The sequence below is a fragment of the Fukomys damarensis genome, unplaced genomic scaffold (genome assembly GCF_012274545.1).
Source record: "Fukomys damarensis isolate Sample0158 unplaced genomic scaffold, DMR_v1.0_HiC HiC_scaffold_16, whole genome shotgun sequence".
NCBI lineage: Eukaryota > Metazoa > Chordata > Mammalia > Rodentia > Bathyergidae > Fukomys > Fukomys damarensis.
Window position 1 is genome coordinate 73,373,425 of NW_022900928.1, and position 17,651 is coordinate 73,391,075.

The 17,651-nt window shown below is 45.0% G+C and overlaps 1 protein-coding gene across 2 annotated transcripts in view; it reads right to left on the reverse strand.

Moving 5' to 3' along the window:
* Positions 1-17,645, reverse strand: part of Fez1 (fasciculation and elongation protein zeta 1) — a 42,676-nt gene extending 25,031 nt beyond the window's left edge. The window contains exons 1-3 of one of the 2 annotated variants that reach the window (XM_010628689.1): positions 17,551-17,645; positions 10,420-10,770; positions 517-616 (exon numbers count right to left, since the gene is read on the reverse strand). In XM_010628689.1, the coding sequence (XP_010626991.1) occupies positions 517-616; positions 10,420-10,730 (411 nt within the window). In that variant the 5' untranslated portion in view covers positions 10,731-10,770; positions 17,551-17,645. Of the gene's footprint in view, positions 1-516; positions 617-10,419; positions 10,771-17,344; positions 17,520-17,550 lie in introns of those variants that run through there. The other variant, XM_010628690.3, reaches the window with a different exon arrangement.
* Positions 17,646-17,651: the final 6 nt, after the last annotated feature.

Sequence of the window (17,651 nt, forward strand, 5' to 3'; positions counted from 1 at the left end):
GAGACAGGGTCTCACTATGCAGTTGAGACTGACCTGGAACTCACTATGTAGCGCAGGCTGGTCTCGAACTCACAGCGATCCCCCTGCCTCAGCCTCCCGAGTGCTAGGATTACGGGTGTGCACCACCACACCCGGCTTTATTTTCATTTTTATATTTTTTATTTTATTATTTGAACGCAAAAGAAGCCTGTGAGAGTCACTCCTCTCCTATTTTCACCAATCACCTTATTGAGCAGGTTACAGTGCATAAATCAACAGCAGAAGTTATCTGCAGGCCTGGAGGTGCAGCTCACTGGTGGAGAGCATGCTCAGCATGAGCACACCATCCCGGCCACTTAGGATACATCAGATGTCCCTCTTATCTCATTTTTTTTATCCCGATTCACAGCTCATCAGTCCCATTGACAGCAGTGATTTTTGACCCACTGCTGAAGAAGACTGTTGAGCTGCTGAATGTTTTTCTAACTGGATTCCACATCTCCCCAAGCCCTGCTAAATGGGGCACCCCAGAGATACCTCGGTGTCAGAACTGTTGCCATTCAGAGCCTCTATGTTTGGGTCCCTCCAGTCTTCCGAGAGTGAAGGGATGTAATTGTCCGTCAGCGCATCCCAAACCCTGTAAACAAAGAGATGGCTCTCATTAGCACACATCTGCGGCCTGGCCCCGCCTGGAGAAAGGAAAGAGTGGGGCCAGCAGGAGAGAGGCTGCTGTGCGTGTCAGGCTGAGGTCATCTGCCTTCCAGCATGCAGGCAGAGGAGCTGAAAAGCAGAGCATGGGGCATCCAGGGCGAAAGAACAGGAGCCCTGGGCCTGGCCAGGGGCGCCCATGGGAAAGGTGTTTGCTTCTCGCCTTGGAAATTAATCTGCACCCCAACCAGACAGTCGTTCTCAGAGCTTGACAAGTGTCTGTGCTCCTTTCCTGTGGGCAGGAAAAGTGAGCAACAGACGGAAGGGAGGGGATCTGGACTGGTTTCTGGATGAATCTAGTAAGATCAGAGTCGTCATCTAGTTTCTACACATTTCCATTTCAAGGCTCTGTAACCTACACAATCAGGAATTAAATCCTTGATGTCTAAGGTGGGAAAGGGATAATGCCAATGTTGTGATCGCTCCCCTCATTACTCAAAATGTCTTGGCAGCCCCCAGGTGGTACAATCTTGCCCTCTAGCAACGTAGAATCTACTTGTGGCTCCATGGTGGTCACTCTAGGGTAAACACAAGAAAGGAACCCATAAACACACCTCTGGCTGCACAGCTTGTTTTTAGTAGGGGAGGATGAGGTTACTTTTGTTACATTTCTTTTAAAAATTCTAACAGTACACTAAGCCTCACATGGTGGAGCACAACTGTAACCACTGCACTCAGGAGGCTGAGGCAGGAGGATCACTGCAAGTTTGAGGCCAGCCTATATTACATAGTGATTTAAAGGCCAGGCAGGAGTATACAGAGAGAACCTGCCTCAAAAAAAAAGAAAAGAAAGAATTCTGACGGTATATTAGTAAAGTGTGTGTGTGTGTGTGTGTGTGTGTGTGTGTTATATATATATATATGTGCTTCTTAGCACTTGACTATTTACTTGGGAAAGATTTCTTTGGGGGAAAAATGAAGAAGGTTGGGAAAAATTCTAAAATCACAAACACTTACATATCAGAAAAATACATAAATTAGTCAACACCAAGGGCCGGGAATGGAGCTCAGTTACGCCACAGCTGTCTCTCAAGCACAAGGTTCTAGTTTGATCCCTGGTATGGAATATAAGATTTAATATACCTATTTCTACCTTGTTTCCAAAATACAGAATTGTAAATCAAGTCCCCAAATATTCAGACTCCAGACTAGTGAAGATAAAAAGTATGTAAGTTTTAAAAAAAAAAGATAGTCAACACCAGGAGATTAATGGAAATCAGTAAACTGAGCTTCTCATGATGTCGGACATGAAAGCCAGAAGCACTTGCATTCAGGTAAACCAGTGGTGACGGATGCTTGTAACACCAGCCCTCTTGGAAGCTGAGGCGGGAGGATTACATTCAAACCCAGCCTGGACAACTTAGTGATTTAGCAAGATTCTGTTTCAAAATACAAAATATTTCAAAAAGGATGAGGATATAGCTCAGTGCAAAGGGCCTGGGTTTAATCCCCAGTACCACAAAAAAAAATCAGATAATGATAAATGACAGCTCTATTCAATATCCTGCAGATACAAGTGCACACCAAACATGAGTAATACGTGTGAGACCAAGATATAAGAAGATATACTGAATTTAAATACACTAGTCTAAGGGAAGAGATAAGTAAGCAAATATTTGTAAATAGGGACCAAGTTCATGTGGTAAGATGCTGAAAGATAAGGGCAAAATAGATGTAGATATCAGAGCATCAATACTTGGAATCAGATATATAACAATAATGCAATGCCGGGTGTGGTGGCTCACACCTGTAATCCCAGCACTCCAGAGGCAGGAGGATTGCTGTGAGTTCGAGACCAGCCTGGGCTACATAGTGAGTTCCAGGTCAGTCTCAACTACATAGTAAAACCCTGTCTCAAAAAACAAACAAAAAAATAATGCAAGACTTGGGTACTTTTTTGTGGGGGCGGTAAGACCCAGGCTGTAGCCCAGGCTGCCCTTGAACTCATTATGTAGCCTTGGCTGGCCTGGAACTCCCAGAAATCCTCCTGCCTCAGCCTCCAGAGTGCTGGGATCACAGGCGTGCACTACCACACCCATCTCCGTAGGTGCTACTATCATAAAGTCAGGAATGGCACATGACAGATGGTTATAGAAGGAAAGATTTTCCCTGTGCCTCATGCATACAAATGGAGATGAAACAAAAACAACCCAAGAAAACACAATTTGTTGGCAGTGCTTGAAACATTTGCTTATTTGGTATTTTTCTACCACAAGAAAGCACTTTGAGAGAACTCAAGTGCTCATGACACAACTGCTCAGCAGGATATTAGAGCCGACTTCTTAAACCATGGATGAGATGCCATTAGGCACGGTAAGAGCTGCTTTAGTCCAGGCTAATTCTAAATTCAAGTCCCATTAGCACTCTGAGCCAAGAGGTAACGGTGATTTTCTATCTTCAAAGGTCACGGGCCTCCTCAACACCACTGCACTCTTCTGCGCTCTCTGCTTGGAGAAGGAACATGCAGGAGCTGACCTTCAGATGTGTCCCTGTAGGAAGTGCCTGGAGAAGACAGATTCAGCAAAGCCCAAAATAGACAGGGATCTTCTGCACCACCCCTGCCCCAGACTGGTGGAAGCTGGGACCTTAATAGATTGTCCACCCTCCAGGGACCTTGGGACTGCTATGTTCTTACAGTAGTAGCTGCGAACTCTCTCAGATCACCTAGGGAGTGCCTGCTCTTCTCCTCTGAGCCTTCACTGACATGCTTTGAGTTTTATATTCTAAGAATTCTAGGGTTCTAGACAATTCCCTAAACCTTTATCTCCTTAGAATTTTGAACCACCCTCCTTTCTCCTAACTTTCTCATTTCTTCTTTTTGGGTATACTTTTTATCCTTTGAAGCTTATAAATGACCTTTAAGGAATGTAGTGACATGAAAATAGAAGGAAAAATGGAAACAAAGCTTTTTTTTGTTTTGATATCAGGGATTGAACTCAGGACCTTGGGCTTTCGAGGCAGGCACGGTGCCACTGAGCTAAGTCCCTGGCCCTGGAAACAAAGCTTTTGTACATAGGGAAGGGGAGGGGGATCGAGGGGTGAGAAGGGATAACATAAAATAAAAATAAAATTTAGTAAAATAAATAACAAAATTATAAATGACCTTTAAGCCAAGCCAGTCACCTCTGCATAATCACTGTGTGCCCACTGTACCTTCTCCGTGACCACTCAGCACCCACAAACACAGCCCACACCCACCGAACACTCTCTGTGAGCCAAGTGCCTTTTAAGCTCCTCATGCTGACTCGTGTTCATCCTCACCACAACACTACAAAGCAGGTACTTAAAGAGGAAATTTTAACTGAGACAGGAGGATTGCTGCGAGTTCGAGACCAGCCTGGGCTATACAGTGAGTTCCAGAGCAGTCTGAACTACATAGTGAGACCCTGTCCTAAAAAACCGAACAAACAAACAAAAAATAAATAAATAAATAAATTAATAAATAAATAAATAAATAAATAAATAAATAAATAAATAAATAAATAAAAAGAGGAAAACCTAAAACACAGTGAGACTAATTAAGTTGTCTAAGGTCACATAGCCAGTAATGGCAGAGGTGGGATTTGAACCCAGGCATCACAGCAACAGGGCCTGTATTTCTCACCACCTAACAATTCCAAATCTTTATGATTTACTATATGACTAGGGCTGGGGATTTAGCTCAGTGGTCAACAGTGTTTCAATCTCTGCCAAGCACAGACCCACAAAAAAAAAAAAAAAAAAAAAAAAAAAAAAAAAAAGATTTACTATATGACTGACATTGATACGGGAATCAGAATAATATACTAGGTTCCAAATCACAACCTACAGTCCAGACTCTGGCTCTGTGTGCAAACCCACACAAACGTTATGTGGACGCTGACCATTCAGCAGTATGCTCCAGGAGAAGCGGCAGGGTAATGGGCTTGTGACAGCTTCCTGTCTGGGTCTCCAGTCCCTGGGAGGCAAAGGAAGGACCCTGGCAGGCAGCCAGCCACAGGAAATGAGGAGCCAGAGGCAAGAGGGGAAGACAAAGCTCTCTGTAAGGAAGAGAACCAGAAGGGCTTGAGGGCTGTGGGGTAGGTAGACTGTAACATCTCACTTCTCAGGGCTGGGGGTTCAGCCCAGTGGAGAAGCATTTGCTGAAGATGTACAAGGTCCTGCGTTTGATCTGCAGCACTGACAAAAAAATTTAATTCCACTTCTCCAAGAAGCATTGTGCTATTTACTCTTACCTCAGAGAGAAAAGACTCTTCGAGCTAGCCACACCATCAGTTATCAAAGACGATTAAACAACTCCCCTCAGTCCCTACCATTGTGCTGCCATGATCCTGAGATTCTGTCAGCTGTCCTAGTCGGTCCCCACAGTCACAGAAAAGGCTCTTCATGTTCAGAGTTTACAGCTTGGTCTTAGGCACCTGTAAAATTGACTAAACTGTGGTTTACCACAGGCTGGGCATTGGGAAAAAGATGCTGGCAGTAGAGGGGGACTGTGCCAAGACAAGGGGCTACAGGGCCTGGGACCAGCAACATAGCCATCTGGGTTACATCCATCCCGACAAGTAAAGGCACACCCTCACACATACCTATGTGCCTACTTCTGACAACATACATGGTAGGCAGCTCAAGAGACCAATTAAAATTCCCACCCAGTAACATTTTCACTTAATTCTCCCTCAGCCAACTACTTCCCTTTCCAAGGTTTTGTTTATGTCCAGTCATGCCAATACCCATACTTAAATGTGTTAACATGAATATGATTTTGCAGTTCATATGTAGGAATTAGGAATTACTAGCACACAAATGCCTTTGCACAACTTTTTTAATTCTTTTGTGTGTGTGTGTGTGTGTGTGTGTGTGTGTGTGGAAAGGGGAATCGAACTCAGGACCTTGCACTTGCCAGGCAGGCACAGCATCACTGAACTACATCCCCAGCCCAACTTCTTAAATTCTTTCAAATCTTTAAATAAAATCAGCCAGATGTGTGGTGGCACATGCCTGTAATCCCAGCACTTGGGAGGCTGAGGCAGGAGGATCCCTGTGAGTTCAAGATCAGCCTGGGCTACATAGTGAGTTCCAGGGCAGTCTCAACTACATAATGAGACTCTGTTTCAAAAACAAAAAAACAAAAACAAAATAAACAAATCTTTAAATAGAATCAATACTACTTCTGCCTTCTGTATGAGGAAAGTGAACCGCTAAGAAAACAGTTATGAATCTATAAGATAACTGCCTTGATATGGCTGTCGCCATTTTGGTAAGTGACCGCCATTTTATACCTTAAATTTCCACTTCCTACATCACACACCATCGTCCGTAAGTGAAACCGACGTGCAAGCAAGGCTTGTCCATATAAGGAATGGATCACAAATAACGACCCCTAAGTGGCTGCCCGCATAGCTGATGCAATTCCCTGACCCACTTACACCAGCCACCTGCTATATAACCAAGCCCCTTCCACTCAGGTCTCTAACCTCTCTTCTTCCGCCTTCGCTGAGTAGGCCACTGTGCCAAAGCAGCTCTACACTAAATCTCTCATACGAGCTCTGTCGGTGTGTGGAGTGATCTTCGGCAGGCTCCGGTTTCTTTCAGAATCAGCTTTTCCCCTCTAACTATTAAATACACTATTTACTTGTCTTCAATTTAAAGTATATCTGATGATTGCCAGGCATGGTGGCGCACACCTGCAATCCCAGCACTCAGGAGGCTGGGGCCGGAGGATCTCTGGAAGTTCAAGGCCAGCCTGGGCTACATACTGAGGTCAAAGCCAGACTGAACTAAATAACAAGACACTGTCTCACAGAACAACAACAACAAAGTGTATCATGATGGGAAGTTTACTGAGGGTGTGGACTTTATACTTAACCCATCTTTAAGCCAAGCCATTGTTCCCACCATGTGTGTGGCTCCTATCTGCAGGGTACTTGTAAAAGCGGAGAGTGACCCCAGGGAGGCAGGAAGTGGGATGAGGGCTGTCCCTTCCCATCTGGTAGTGGTTCTAAAGGTACTAGATGCCAGGCCCCATCTCTTATAGCAAAGGAAAAGGTTGCTCACACATTCGCCGAGAGATTTCTGAAATATTTTCAAAACCAGAAAACACATACAACATTCAAATCTCACTCTTGTTTAAAGCCTAAAACTTCCATGCTCTGACAGTGAAGAAATAAACTGATACTTCAATTTATTGGCCATATAGTTCTAAATGAGGGTTAAAGAAATCAAAACTTAGCAATGCATGGTGGCAGATATCTGTCTGTAATCCTAGCACTCAAGAGGCTGAGGCAGGAGGATTGCCACAAGTTCGAGGCCAGCCTGGGCTACATAGTGAGTTCAAGGCCAGCCTGCACTACAAAGTGAGACCCTGCCTCAAAACACACACACACACACACACACACACACACACACACACACACACACACAGAATGATTGAAACTTCTAAGGGAATCCGTGTATTTGCTTTATGATTTGTGCCAGCTTTAAGGTTAGTTTAACCAAGAGTTCCCTGCTTTCATTTTATTTTATTTTTTTTTATGCTTTCATTTTAAACTTCTATTCTTTTCATTTTAAACTTCTATTCTTTTAGCCCAGAGGGGTGTGGTGGCACACACCTGTCATTCCTGCCCTCAGGAGGCTGAGATAGGAGGATCTTGGTGAGTTCAAGGCCAGCCTGGGCTACACAGTGAATTCAAGGCCATCTTGAACTCCATATCAAGTCCCTGTCTCAAAAAAATAAATAAATAAGTAACCCTACTCAGAACATTTTCAACCCATTTGTGAATGAAACAGTCTTTTACCTGATCGGGTTTAGCGCCTAACACTAGGAGAGATTTGCAGCCAAGTCAGATACCACGTTTCTCCCTTGCCTTTTCTTAGTCGAAAGAGCTGGATGTTATCTATAAAATCAAGGGTGTAGTGTAATTCTGATTTTTATCTTAAATCGAAGAGTCCTTAGATGCACTGAATGCCTAGAAAGCACAGCATCATCTTCTCTTTTCCTCCCTCCCCACTGTCCCCACATCACGCTTTATCTCTAAGGAATCACTCACCCTTTGGCCTCTCAGTTGAGCAGCCAGTGGAGCAGTGAGTCAGGAAGACCCATGATCCCGTGTGACAGGGATTAACACTGAGCGGCCTCTGTTAATGAGCCAGATGAGAGTATGAGCCTGCTCTCGGGCCTTATCCTTAATAAGGCAGAGGAAGGCTTCGAGAGGGCTAACATGATTTGTTGCACTCAATAGAAATGGGACACATCTTAAAATGTCATTTTCAGAGCACCTCCTGGGTAGGGAAAAAAATGAGACTCTTTGCAAGTGCTTAGCCCCACTTCATCACAGTTGAGCTCCGGAGATTGCCAAGCTAAGGACCCACGAGAGCCAACTAGAGTTAAGTGACTTGCCCAAGGTCACACAGTGAGTGTGAGTACGAAAGTTAGAATTCATTTTCTTCATCTTTCTCGTTCATTGCTTGATCCACTGGAACGAAAAAATACCCCACATAATAAAGCCCCAGAGCCATTATTTCCTGACTTATAGAAATTGAACAAATTATAGCAGCCTGAGAATTTTAAAAGAATCTGTCAGAAACTTAAAATTGATTTGAGACGCAGAGCCTGCAGATATAGCACTGGCCACCATGAATTAAAAAGAAAATGTGGAAATGGTGTGGACCTAGAAATACACTACATAGACATGCAATGCAAGACTGCTCATTCAATATGCAATGTTTTGGGCCTGGGATTTAGCTTAGTGGTTCCGCCACCTGCCTTGCAAGCACTAGGTCCTGAGTTCGATCCCCAGTAACCAAAAATAAAAAATAAAAACAAAAAACAAAATTCAATGTTTCATTCAAAACTACTATTTACCTACTAAACACCAAATGGGGATAGTAACAGTGAATAACACATATACATCCGACTCCTAGAGGCGCAGGCTAAGTAGCAATCAAACAAACAACTCAACCCTCTGCCAAATACAGTCAGGAACCCTCTCTATCTCTTGCCCCCTTTCTTATGAGTGACACTTCTCACTTATCTTCATAAAAATAGAAACGAGGCTAGAGGGAAAAAGCACTTGTCTAGTACGCACCAGGTCTTGGGTTCAATTCCCCAGCATGGCAAAAACAACAGCAACAACAAAATACCCAACACATTGAATTAAAAGAAAACACACTTACTCCAAACTTCCTCGAGCAACTACTTGACACTTACTGTGTTTCCTAAAGAACTGGTGGGAACAGGCACACCTGTTTAAACACTGCATTATTTCTCTGGTTGAGAAACCGAAAGTACTAATAAGGACCAAATGGATAAAAATATATCGGAAAATGGAAAGGAAATGTTCAAATGAGAAAGGGAGCAAAGGAGGAGGAGGGGGAAAAGAAAAAGGGACAAGGAAAAAACAAAGGTTTTGTAAACAAGGAGGAGAAGAAGGGTTGAAGGGAGGGGAAAGAGATGGGAGAAAAAGAAGAAGCAAGATATATCATGTATATATCGTGTATCATGTAAAAATTCCCTATTGATGAATTATGTACATCTAAAATGCGCCAATTAAAAAAAGAATTGGTGCATATTGTACTTTCTCTATCAGGAACACATATATATTTTTCTAAATGCCTAAAACACCCTTAATATAGTAGATTATCCCCTTCTCTTTCCAGTCCCTCCTTGAATAATACTTTTTGTTCTGTTTTGTTTTGTTTGCTTTGTTGACAAAGGGTCTCACTATGTAGTTGAGACTGACCTGGAACTCACTATGTAGCCCAGGCTGGTCTCGAACTCACAGCGATCCTCCTGCTTCAGCCTCCCGAGTGCTGGGATTCCAGGTGTGCGCCACCACACCCGGCTAAATAATACTTTTCTCCGATTCCTTTCCCCTACCAACTGTTAGAACTTCAGAAGGTAGACAGTAAGTGACCCACGGAATCTGCATCCTCAAAACTGTGTCACTTGGCTCTCCTGTTTTCTTTGTTCCAGATAATTCCCTTCACTCTCTGTTTAGTTTGCTTTCTTAACTGTACATATCTTAGTATCATGGAAAATTTTCCAAAACTACAGAATTATATAAACAATTTTAAGATTTTCATAACTCTGGTGCTTCTTGAGACAAACTGGTCCAATAACAGATTCCTCTATCACAGCTCATTGCTTTCTGGTCCTTATTTCTAATATCTGAGTTGATTACCACTGATATCAAGGAAGTTGCCTTGGCATGGTGGCACATGCCTGTGACCCCAGCCTTCAGAAGGCTGAGGCAAGAGGGACTGCACATTCAAGGCCAGCTTGGCCTTCATAGTGAGACTCTGTCTCAAATCGATAAAAGAAAGTGGTGGCTGTAAATTTTTCTTTTTTGTTTTTCTTTTTGGCGTTTATGTGACAGAGTCTCACTATGTAGCCAGGGCTAGCCTGCAACTTGCGGTAACCTTCCTGCCTCAACTTCTCAAGTGCTGGGATTGCAAGTACGCACCACCATGCACAGAACGGCAAAATTTTCTGTTTCTAAAATTCTGTTTTCTATCTCAGAAAACCTAAAATCCTCAATTCCTCTAAGTTTCAAGCTAAGAAAGCTTTCTGTAGCTTTCCCTGTAAAGGGACATGCAGAGAAAAATGTCAGAAATGGCCAGCACATCACCCCATGGGTGGCATAAAAGTTAAATAACATCCCATGCAAATTCATAGACGGCAACTAGCTCCAGGTCAAGGAGCCCAGGCTACAAGGCTCTCATCTGAAGCAGGAGAGGACAATTAAGACTTCTTACTCCTCATCCTGCAGGGTCTCCTCCTCCTCCTGGATCTGTAACTGATTCTTCACTGGAGCGAGGTTCTCGGTCTTGGCATTGTAGTTCCGAAAGCAGACATTGAGCTTCTCGTCAAATTCATTCACCAGGTCCTCCATGGACTTGAAGCTGATTATTTCAGAAGAAAAATTCTCCAGCTCGGAGAGGGAGGGGTCCTCCAGATGGTACGGAGATGAGCCATAGAAACAGCGGGGCTTCTCCTCCTGTTCCTCCGAGCAGCAGGGCCGAAGGTCCTCGAACTCTTCATCCAGACTCACCAGCGGGGCCTCCATTTTCGCTGCACAAAAGCGGCTACTTTCAGGATTCGTTTCCCTGGAAGAAATAAGCAAGGCAATGTGTGTCTGCCCCGGGCACGTGTGCCAGTTCTGCCAAGGAACCGTGATCACATGTTCCGTTATCTACAGCCCTCAGAAACCAAGGATTCCACTTGCCTGGTGTCTGTTGCTTCTGCACTCCCTCATCCTGTGTGTGTAAAGAGTTCACCTATCATTGAGTTCATTCACTGTGTACACTAATAACTAATACAATTAAAGGAGTACACACACACACACACACACACACACACACACACTGTGCCTGATAGATAATAAATACCATTACTGGGCTGGGAGTGTATATCAGCCAAGCATGTGTGAAGCCCTGAGTTCAATTCCAAGCTAATAGTTACTCCAGACCCAGGATGAAATGAAGAAAACGTACTCTGTTACTGCCTTTCCCAATTTGCCAGACCCCAAGGGTTTTGGGCAAGGGATTGTAGACCTAGATATTATTCATTCATTATATTTAAATTTTTTGTTTTGGGGGAGAGTTGTTTTACGTGCTATTAGAGATTGAACCCAGGGCCTCTGCACTGAACTACATCCCCAGCCTTTTTTTCTGTTTTTTACTTTGACACAGGGTCTCGCCAATTTGCCCAGCCTGGTCGCAAAATTGCGATCCTCTTGCTTTAGCCTTCCAGACTAATGAGATTATGGGTAGGCACCACCAATTCCAGCTATTTGTTTTTTGAGACGCGGTCTCACTATGTAGTTCAGGCTGACCTTGAAGTAGCTATGTAGCCTAGGCTGGTCTCAAAGTCTCAGTCCTCCACCCTCAGCCTCCTGATTGTTGGGTATTTTTTGTTTGTTTGCTTTTTAGGAGAGGGGAGGAGATTGAGACAGGGTCTCACTATGCAGTTCGGGCTGGCCTTCAACTCACTATGTAGCCCAAACTGGCCTCAAACTCACAGTGACCCTCCTGCCTTGGCCTCCCAAGTGCTGGGATTACAGGCCTGTACCACCATGTCCAGCTTGAGTGCTGGGGAACACAGGTATATGTGCCACTAAGCCTGACTATCTATCTATCTATCTATTTAGTTATTTTTAGCAGTGTTACGAATTGAAGCCAGGGCTACACATGTTCTAGGCAAGTACTCCACCACTGAGGTATGCCCCGTTAATAAATAAGGACTCCCTCAATAAATAATAGAACTGAGCCAGGGATTTAGCTCAATGGTACCACCACCTGCCTCATAAGCGCAAGGTCCCAAGTTCGATCCCCAGTACAAAAAAAAAAAAAAAATTAATAATAGAAACTAATAAAATATTAATAGAGCTTTTCTATCAGAAGCTGGATGCAACAGCATGTGCCTACTATAGTCCTAGCTGCTTGGGAGACTAAAGCAGGAAAATCCCTTGAGCCCAGCTTTGGACCAGCCTGAATAACATAACAAGAACCCATTTAAAGGAAAAAAAAAAAAGAAGCAGCCAGGCATGCTAGTGCTTGCCTGTAATCCCAGAACTCTGGAAAGCTGAGGCAGGAGGATCACAAACACTAGCACAGCCTAACTTATTGAAGCCCTGTTTCAAAATAAAAACTAAAAAAAAGGGCTGGGGATATAGTTCAATGAGATGGCCTTGCATTTAACTGCCAGTATCATACATACACTCACCAAAGACTTTCCAGCGGGCACTGGATTTGACTCAGACACAGAGCACATGCCCAAGAGCAGAGTAATGCACTATAAACTATCTATTATCCCATAAGAAACAGACCCAGCTACCCACAGGCTCCATGCCAGACCCCATGTCCATTGTGGGCCCTGTGCCAGGGGACACCGAGCACTCAGGTCTCCCTCTACTTCCCACCAACTCCAGGGCCTCCACCCTTTGTGGGTCCTCCCAGTACACTGCCTGCAGCTGTGATTTAGCCATCTCTACTTACAGGGAGGTCTCCGCTCAATTTGAATTTGAATTCCTTTGGGACACAGACCTCTGGATACTCTCCCTGGCTCCTAGCATACACAGACTGCCTTACAGCTAGCCATCAATTGCATTGTGCATACTGAAAACTGATTCTCTGTCCCCAACATAGTTTCCCATCAGCATTAAATTCCTTTCCGTGACACCAAAAGACAACCCAGCTTTTCCCTCCTGATGTGTCTATCACTATACAGTTAGATGATTACGTTGGAGCCACATCCTGAGAAGAATGAAACAGACAGCAAAACCCAGGGTTTGCCCTAGGAGGGTCTATTCCTCATGTCTATCTACAAAATTTAAACCTGTAGTGGCAAACCTGTGGTACGTGGGCTGTTTGTATCACTGAAAGTTCTAAAACGTTCACCATGGCTGATCTAAACCCTAAGCCAGGCAAGGTCTGGTGGGACTGTCCTTACTGGGATTTTGCTGGGATAAAGTCAGTTACCATTGCATCAGAATAGATTCTGAGCATTTAGTTTACAAAGGCAGCATGACAAGACCTTGGAATACAAAAGGATACAATAGTAATACCATTGATTGGAAAGAACCCAGCTTCGAAAGCCAACAAACAGGCTGGGGTGTAGATGAGTGGTAGAAGCTTGCCTAGCATGGGTGAGGCCCTGAGTTGAATCCCTAGCACTGAAAAAATGAAACCAAAAAACACTCAACAGACCTGTCAACAATTAGCTGAGTAGAGACTCCTAATTTCCTCCTTTGTTATAAAGAAGGTATTCACACAGAATTAACTCCTTTACAAGTTAACCTCAATAATTCTAATTGTAGCAATACATTTTCATTATATGTTTACTTTATCCAATATACCCAAATATTACTATTTAAATATATAACATATATTTAAATATTCATGAGATAATCTGCATGTTTTTTTAACAGCAGTGGGGATTGAACTCAAGGCCTTTGCACTGAACTCTGTTCCTAGCCCATGTCCCACTAAACTGGCCAGGTTGGCTCAAGCTTTCCATCCTCCTGCCTCGTCCTCCCAGAGTGCTGGGATTACAGGCATGTGCAACCATACCCAGATGAGATCATTTACATTTTTGTCCTGAGTCCTTTAAAATCCAATGGCATTTTACATTTACAGTCTCTCTTTGGACTAGCCCCCTTTCAAGTGCCCAACAGCCACACTTGCTCAGTAGCGATCACACAGCCTGACACAATTGTAAAGCAATACATCACTAATTGCCATTCACAGCCCACGAACCTTAACTGGCTCTTTGACTATACTTATATTTCAACAAAATTGGCTTCTTTTATAAACCTAAGCATTTTGTTTTATGGATTTTTGAAAAACATTATTCAGGAAAGAATCCCATAAGTCTCTTTAGGCCACCAAAGGGTTCACAACACAAAATTAGACAAAGAAGTGGCGAGGGAGGGGAACATAGTGTTGTCGGAGTTAGAGTTGTCCCTAAGCACCAAAAAGGGGAGTTTAGAAAAGATCTCAAGGTACAACAGAAAGTAGGGGAGGTTTTACCACGAGGGGAATTGTGTTAATTGATGACTAAAAGCCCAGACTCCAGGTTTCCGTGCTGGTCCTAGCATTCCTAGCTGGGAGATTTGGAACAAATTATCTCTCTACCTACACTTCAATTTCCTCATCTGTAAATGAGGCTCACAGTGGTGGCTGACCTTGAAGGTTATTTTGTGGACGCAATGAGTTTATCTTTGAAGTGCTAGGACAATATGTGGATTACAGGAAGTAGCCAATAAATGTGGATAATGCTAGGAAAATCGGGGTAATGTATTGACATAGAAGTGTGACTTGAGTGTTCCAAGGAAAAAAATCCTTGCCATGATAGTCTATGTGTGGTGCTCCAAAATGATGGTCAGATGAAAGAAGTATTGCTGAAAGAATGTGGGCATTTTAACTAACTCTTTTTTTCACATCATTTGGCAAAAGTTTCCTAGGTTGCTGGTCCTATTCCAGAGAGATATGAAAGCTAACCGGGTAGACAGACATTTACACCTCCTTTACCTGTGCACTCCCGTCCTGCAGTGACTGGAGTTGGAATGAGAAGGTAACGCTAGTGGCGTTGCCGATTTGAAATGGTATGGTCTACTACAGCGATGGTGAACCTTTCAGAGACCAAGTGCCCAAAATGCAGTGCAAAACCCACTTATTGCAAGTGCCAATACTGCAAATAAACCTGAAACCAAGGTTTTAGTTTAGAAAAACAACCGTCATCTGACGCTCAGCTCTGGGTGACTCACGTGCTCTTGACAGAGAGGGCGCTGCGTGTGCCCTGCAGCCCCCATGCCATAGGTTCGTCACCCCCGGATACCACTAACCAATAACCAGGCCCAGTCCAGTCAGAACCTCATTCCAAGATTGAGTTTTGAATATTGACAACATAAGACTATGCTGAAAATGCCTATCTTTAGACTGAACAAGTTCTAAGGAAAACATACTCACCTAGATTATGAAAAGAAGAAATGAATATCAAGATCTGGAGCCAGGTGTGGTGGAGTACACTTGTAGTCCCAGCATTTGGGAGGCTGAGGCAGGAAGATCATTGCAAATTCAAGGTTAGCCTGGACTACATAGTAAGTTCAAGGCCAGCCTGAACTACATAGAGAGACCCTGTCTCAAAAAAAAAAAAAAAAAAAAAAAAGCCTGGAACATGGTTATTTGAAAAAAATCCATACTTATTAGATTACTGGATAAAATTATTGGATACAACTGATTGTTTTATTTACTTATTTTGTTGTTATTTTGAGACAGCATCTCACTATGCAGTTCAGGCTGGCCTTGAATACACACATTACATACGTAGCCAAGGCTGGTCTTGAACTCACAGGATCCTTCTGCCTCTGCCTCCAGTGCTGAGATTACAAATACATGCACCACAGCCAGCTCCAACTGCTTTTCTTCACCTCACTACTTAGGTACCAAGAAGTACTTCATGAATGACCACTGAGAGTTGAAGCTAAAATTGAAAGCCAAAACTAAGAATCTGGGTCACTCAGTACCCAAGCCAAACTCCACATTTGTAGAAAGATCCCAGGCTGTGGCAGAGGAGAAAGAGTCAAGCATCTTAACTGGCCCTACTATACCCTCATGAATAGGTCTCTACTTTGGGCTTGGCACTATCTTCCAACCCTATCTTTCTTCCTTAGGCCTTGTTTTTTGGCTAGCATTTAGTTGGGGTGACTTTGTCCCCCAACTATGATGTCTGAAACAAGCTTCTATTCTTCCACCCTGGCAAGCTGGAGCTCATGGTCCATCACAGCTCATCTGAGACCTTTCAAAGGTAGGGATAAGGGGTCGGGGTGTAGCTCGGTGGTAGAGCACTTGCTTAGCGTGCACAAGGACCTGGGTTTGATCCTCGGTGCCAAAAACGAAAAAAGCTGGAGTTGATACAAGTAATAGCTATCGTCTTTGTACTTCCCAAAATAAATACATACATGAAAAATGGCAGAAAATGGAACCATGGGAGGGTCTTTTTTCTCTTTATCACAGAACAGAGTGCAGGACTACAGTTTGTGTCCTATAATCTACTTGTCTTTTTCTTTTCTTTCTTTCGGTCTCCCAGTAGATGAGGTAATTTGGAAAAGAAAAGACAGGCTCGAAGCTTAACAGAGACCCAGTGGGAAACACATAAGCCTCCCCCTGCAGCGTAATGATGCACTAGCTGCAGTTTGGGGCTGCAGCACGAATTGCCTGCGCCGATTGAGCAGTTCAGGTCTCACCCTGCCTTCTTTCCTGGGCCTCTGCACGAGCTCCGGTCCCTCGTCCTTTCTTCCAATTACACTCCATTGATACCATGCCCCTCACCCAATCCATCCCTAAAATCTGCCCTCCACTGACCCACCCTCAGATTCCCACTGCTCCCCAGCTAGCACTTGAGTTTGTGCCAGCCGCACATTTTGGCAGAGAGTATTTCATTGCCTACAGATCAGCAGCCCCCTCAGCGCTGTGTCGCCCCTTCCCCCTCCCGCTGCTGCTCCATTCACCTCCGTCTTAGATCCCCTTCTCCCCATTCCACTGAGTAAAGAAAGGCTCGCCGGGCAGCACAATGGCTGGTGCGCAGAGGAAGCCAGAGTCTGCCCGATTCAGGGCCCTCACACATACTCCAATGCCCTTTGGACAAATAAGACCAGGTCGCTGGCGAGCAGCGTGGGTCTGGGTTGTAGAGGGTCGAGGTGGGAAGGGAAGGCAGGAGCGGAGCGGAGCCTGTTGTGTAACAGAGTCCCGGGCCCTGGAGACGGCGCGCGGCCCCGCACATTCCACCGCCGCGCTCGTCCTTCCCCCGACCCTCTCTGTAGTAAAACAATTACGCCCCGCGCGCCTGCCGCGGCGGCCAGCAGCTCTGACACTGCGGGAACCCACGTTCTCGGGAACCGCTCCGCACCCGGGGAGGGGCAGCTCGGCGGAGGTCAGCTTCTCGGGGACAAAGATGATTCTGGGGCGTCTGCGGCAATCAGCCCAGAAAACGATCCTGGAAGGTAGAGCCGGCCCATGCTATTCTACTACCATCCAGCTCCGTCCCCTGGCTCCCCAATACCCCTTACCACGCCGCCTCCCTTTGCACACTTGCACACACGCGCACACACGCGCACACACGTGCCAGGCCTGACAGGAGGCCGATGTTCTGGGACGATGCTCCAAGTGCCCATCATCCCACCTCTCTTGGCCGAGCGCTGAGCCCCAGCCGAGCTCCCAGAAGGGCTAGGCAGGAGGGCGACGGCCTCCGGGCTTTTCCTCTCCCATCCCGGCACCGGCCGGGCTACAGCGCCCACAGCTTGTCCTGTGGAGAGTCCAGAGTCCCGGGGCCTCCTTCTCCACCCCCACGGTCTAGTCCAGGCTAAGGTCGCCCCCCGTCGACGGCACCTGTGCGGGTCCCGGCGGAAGAAGGCGGATCCCGGAGCTCAGCCGAACACCCCCATTCACAGGCCAGCGGCTGGAGCGAAGCGCCGCGGCAGAGGCGAGCA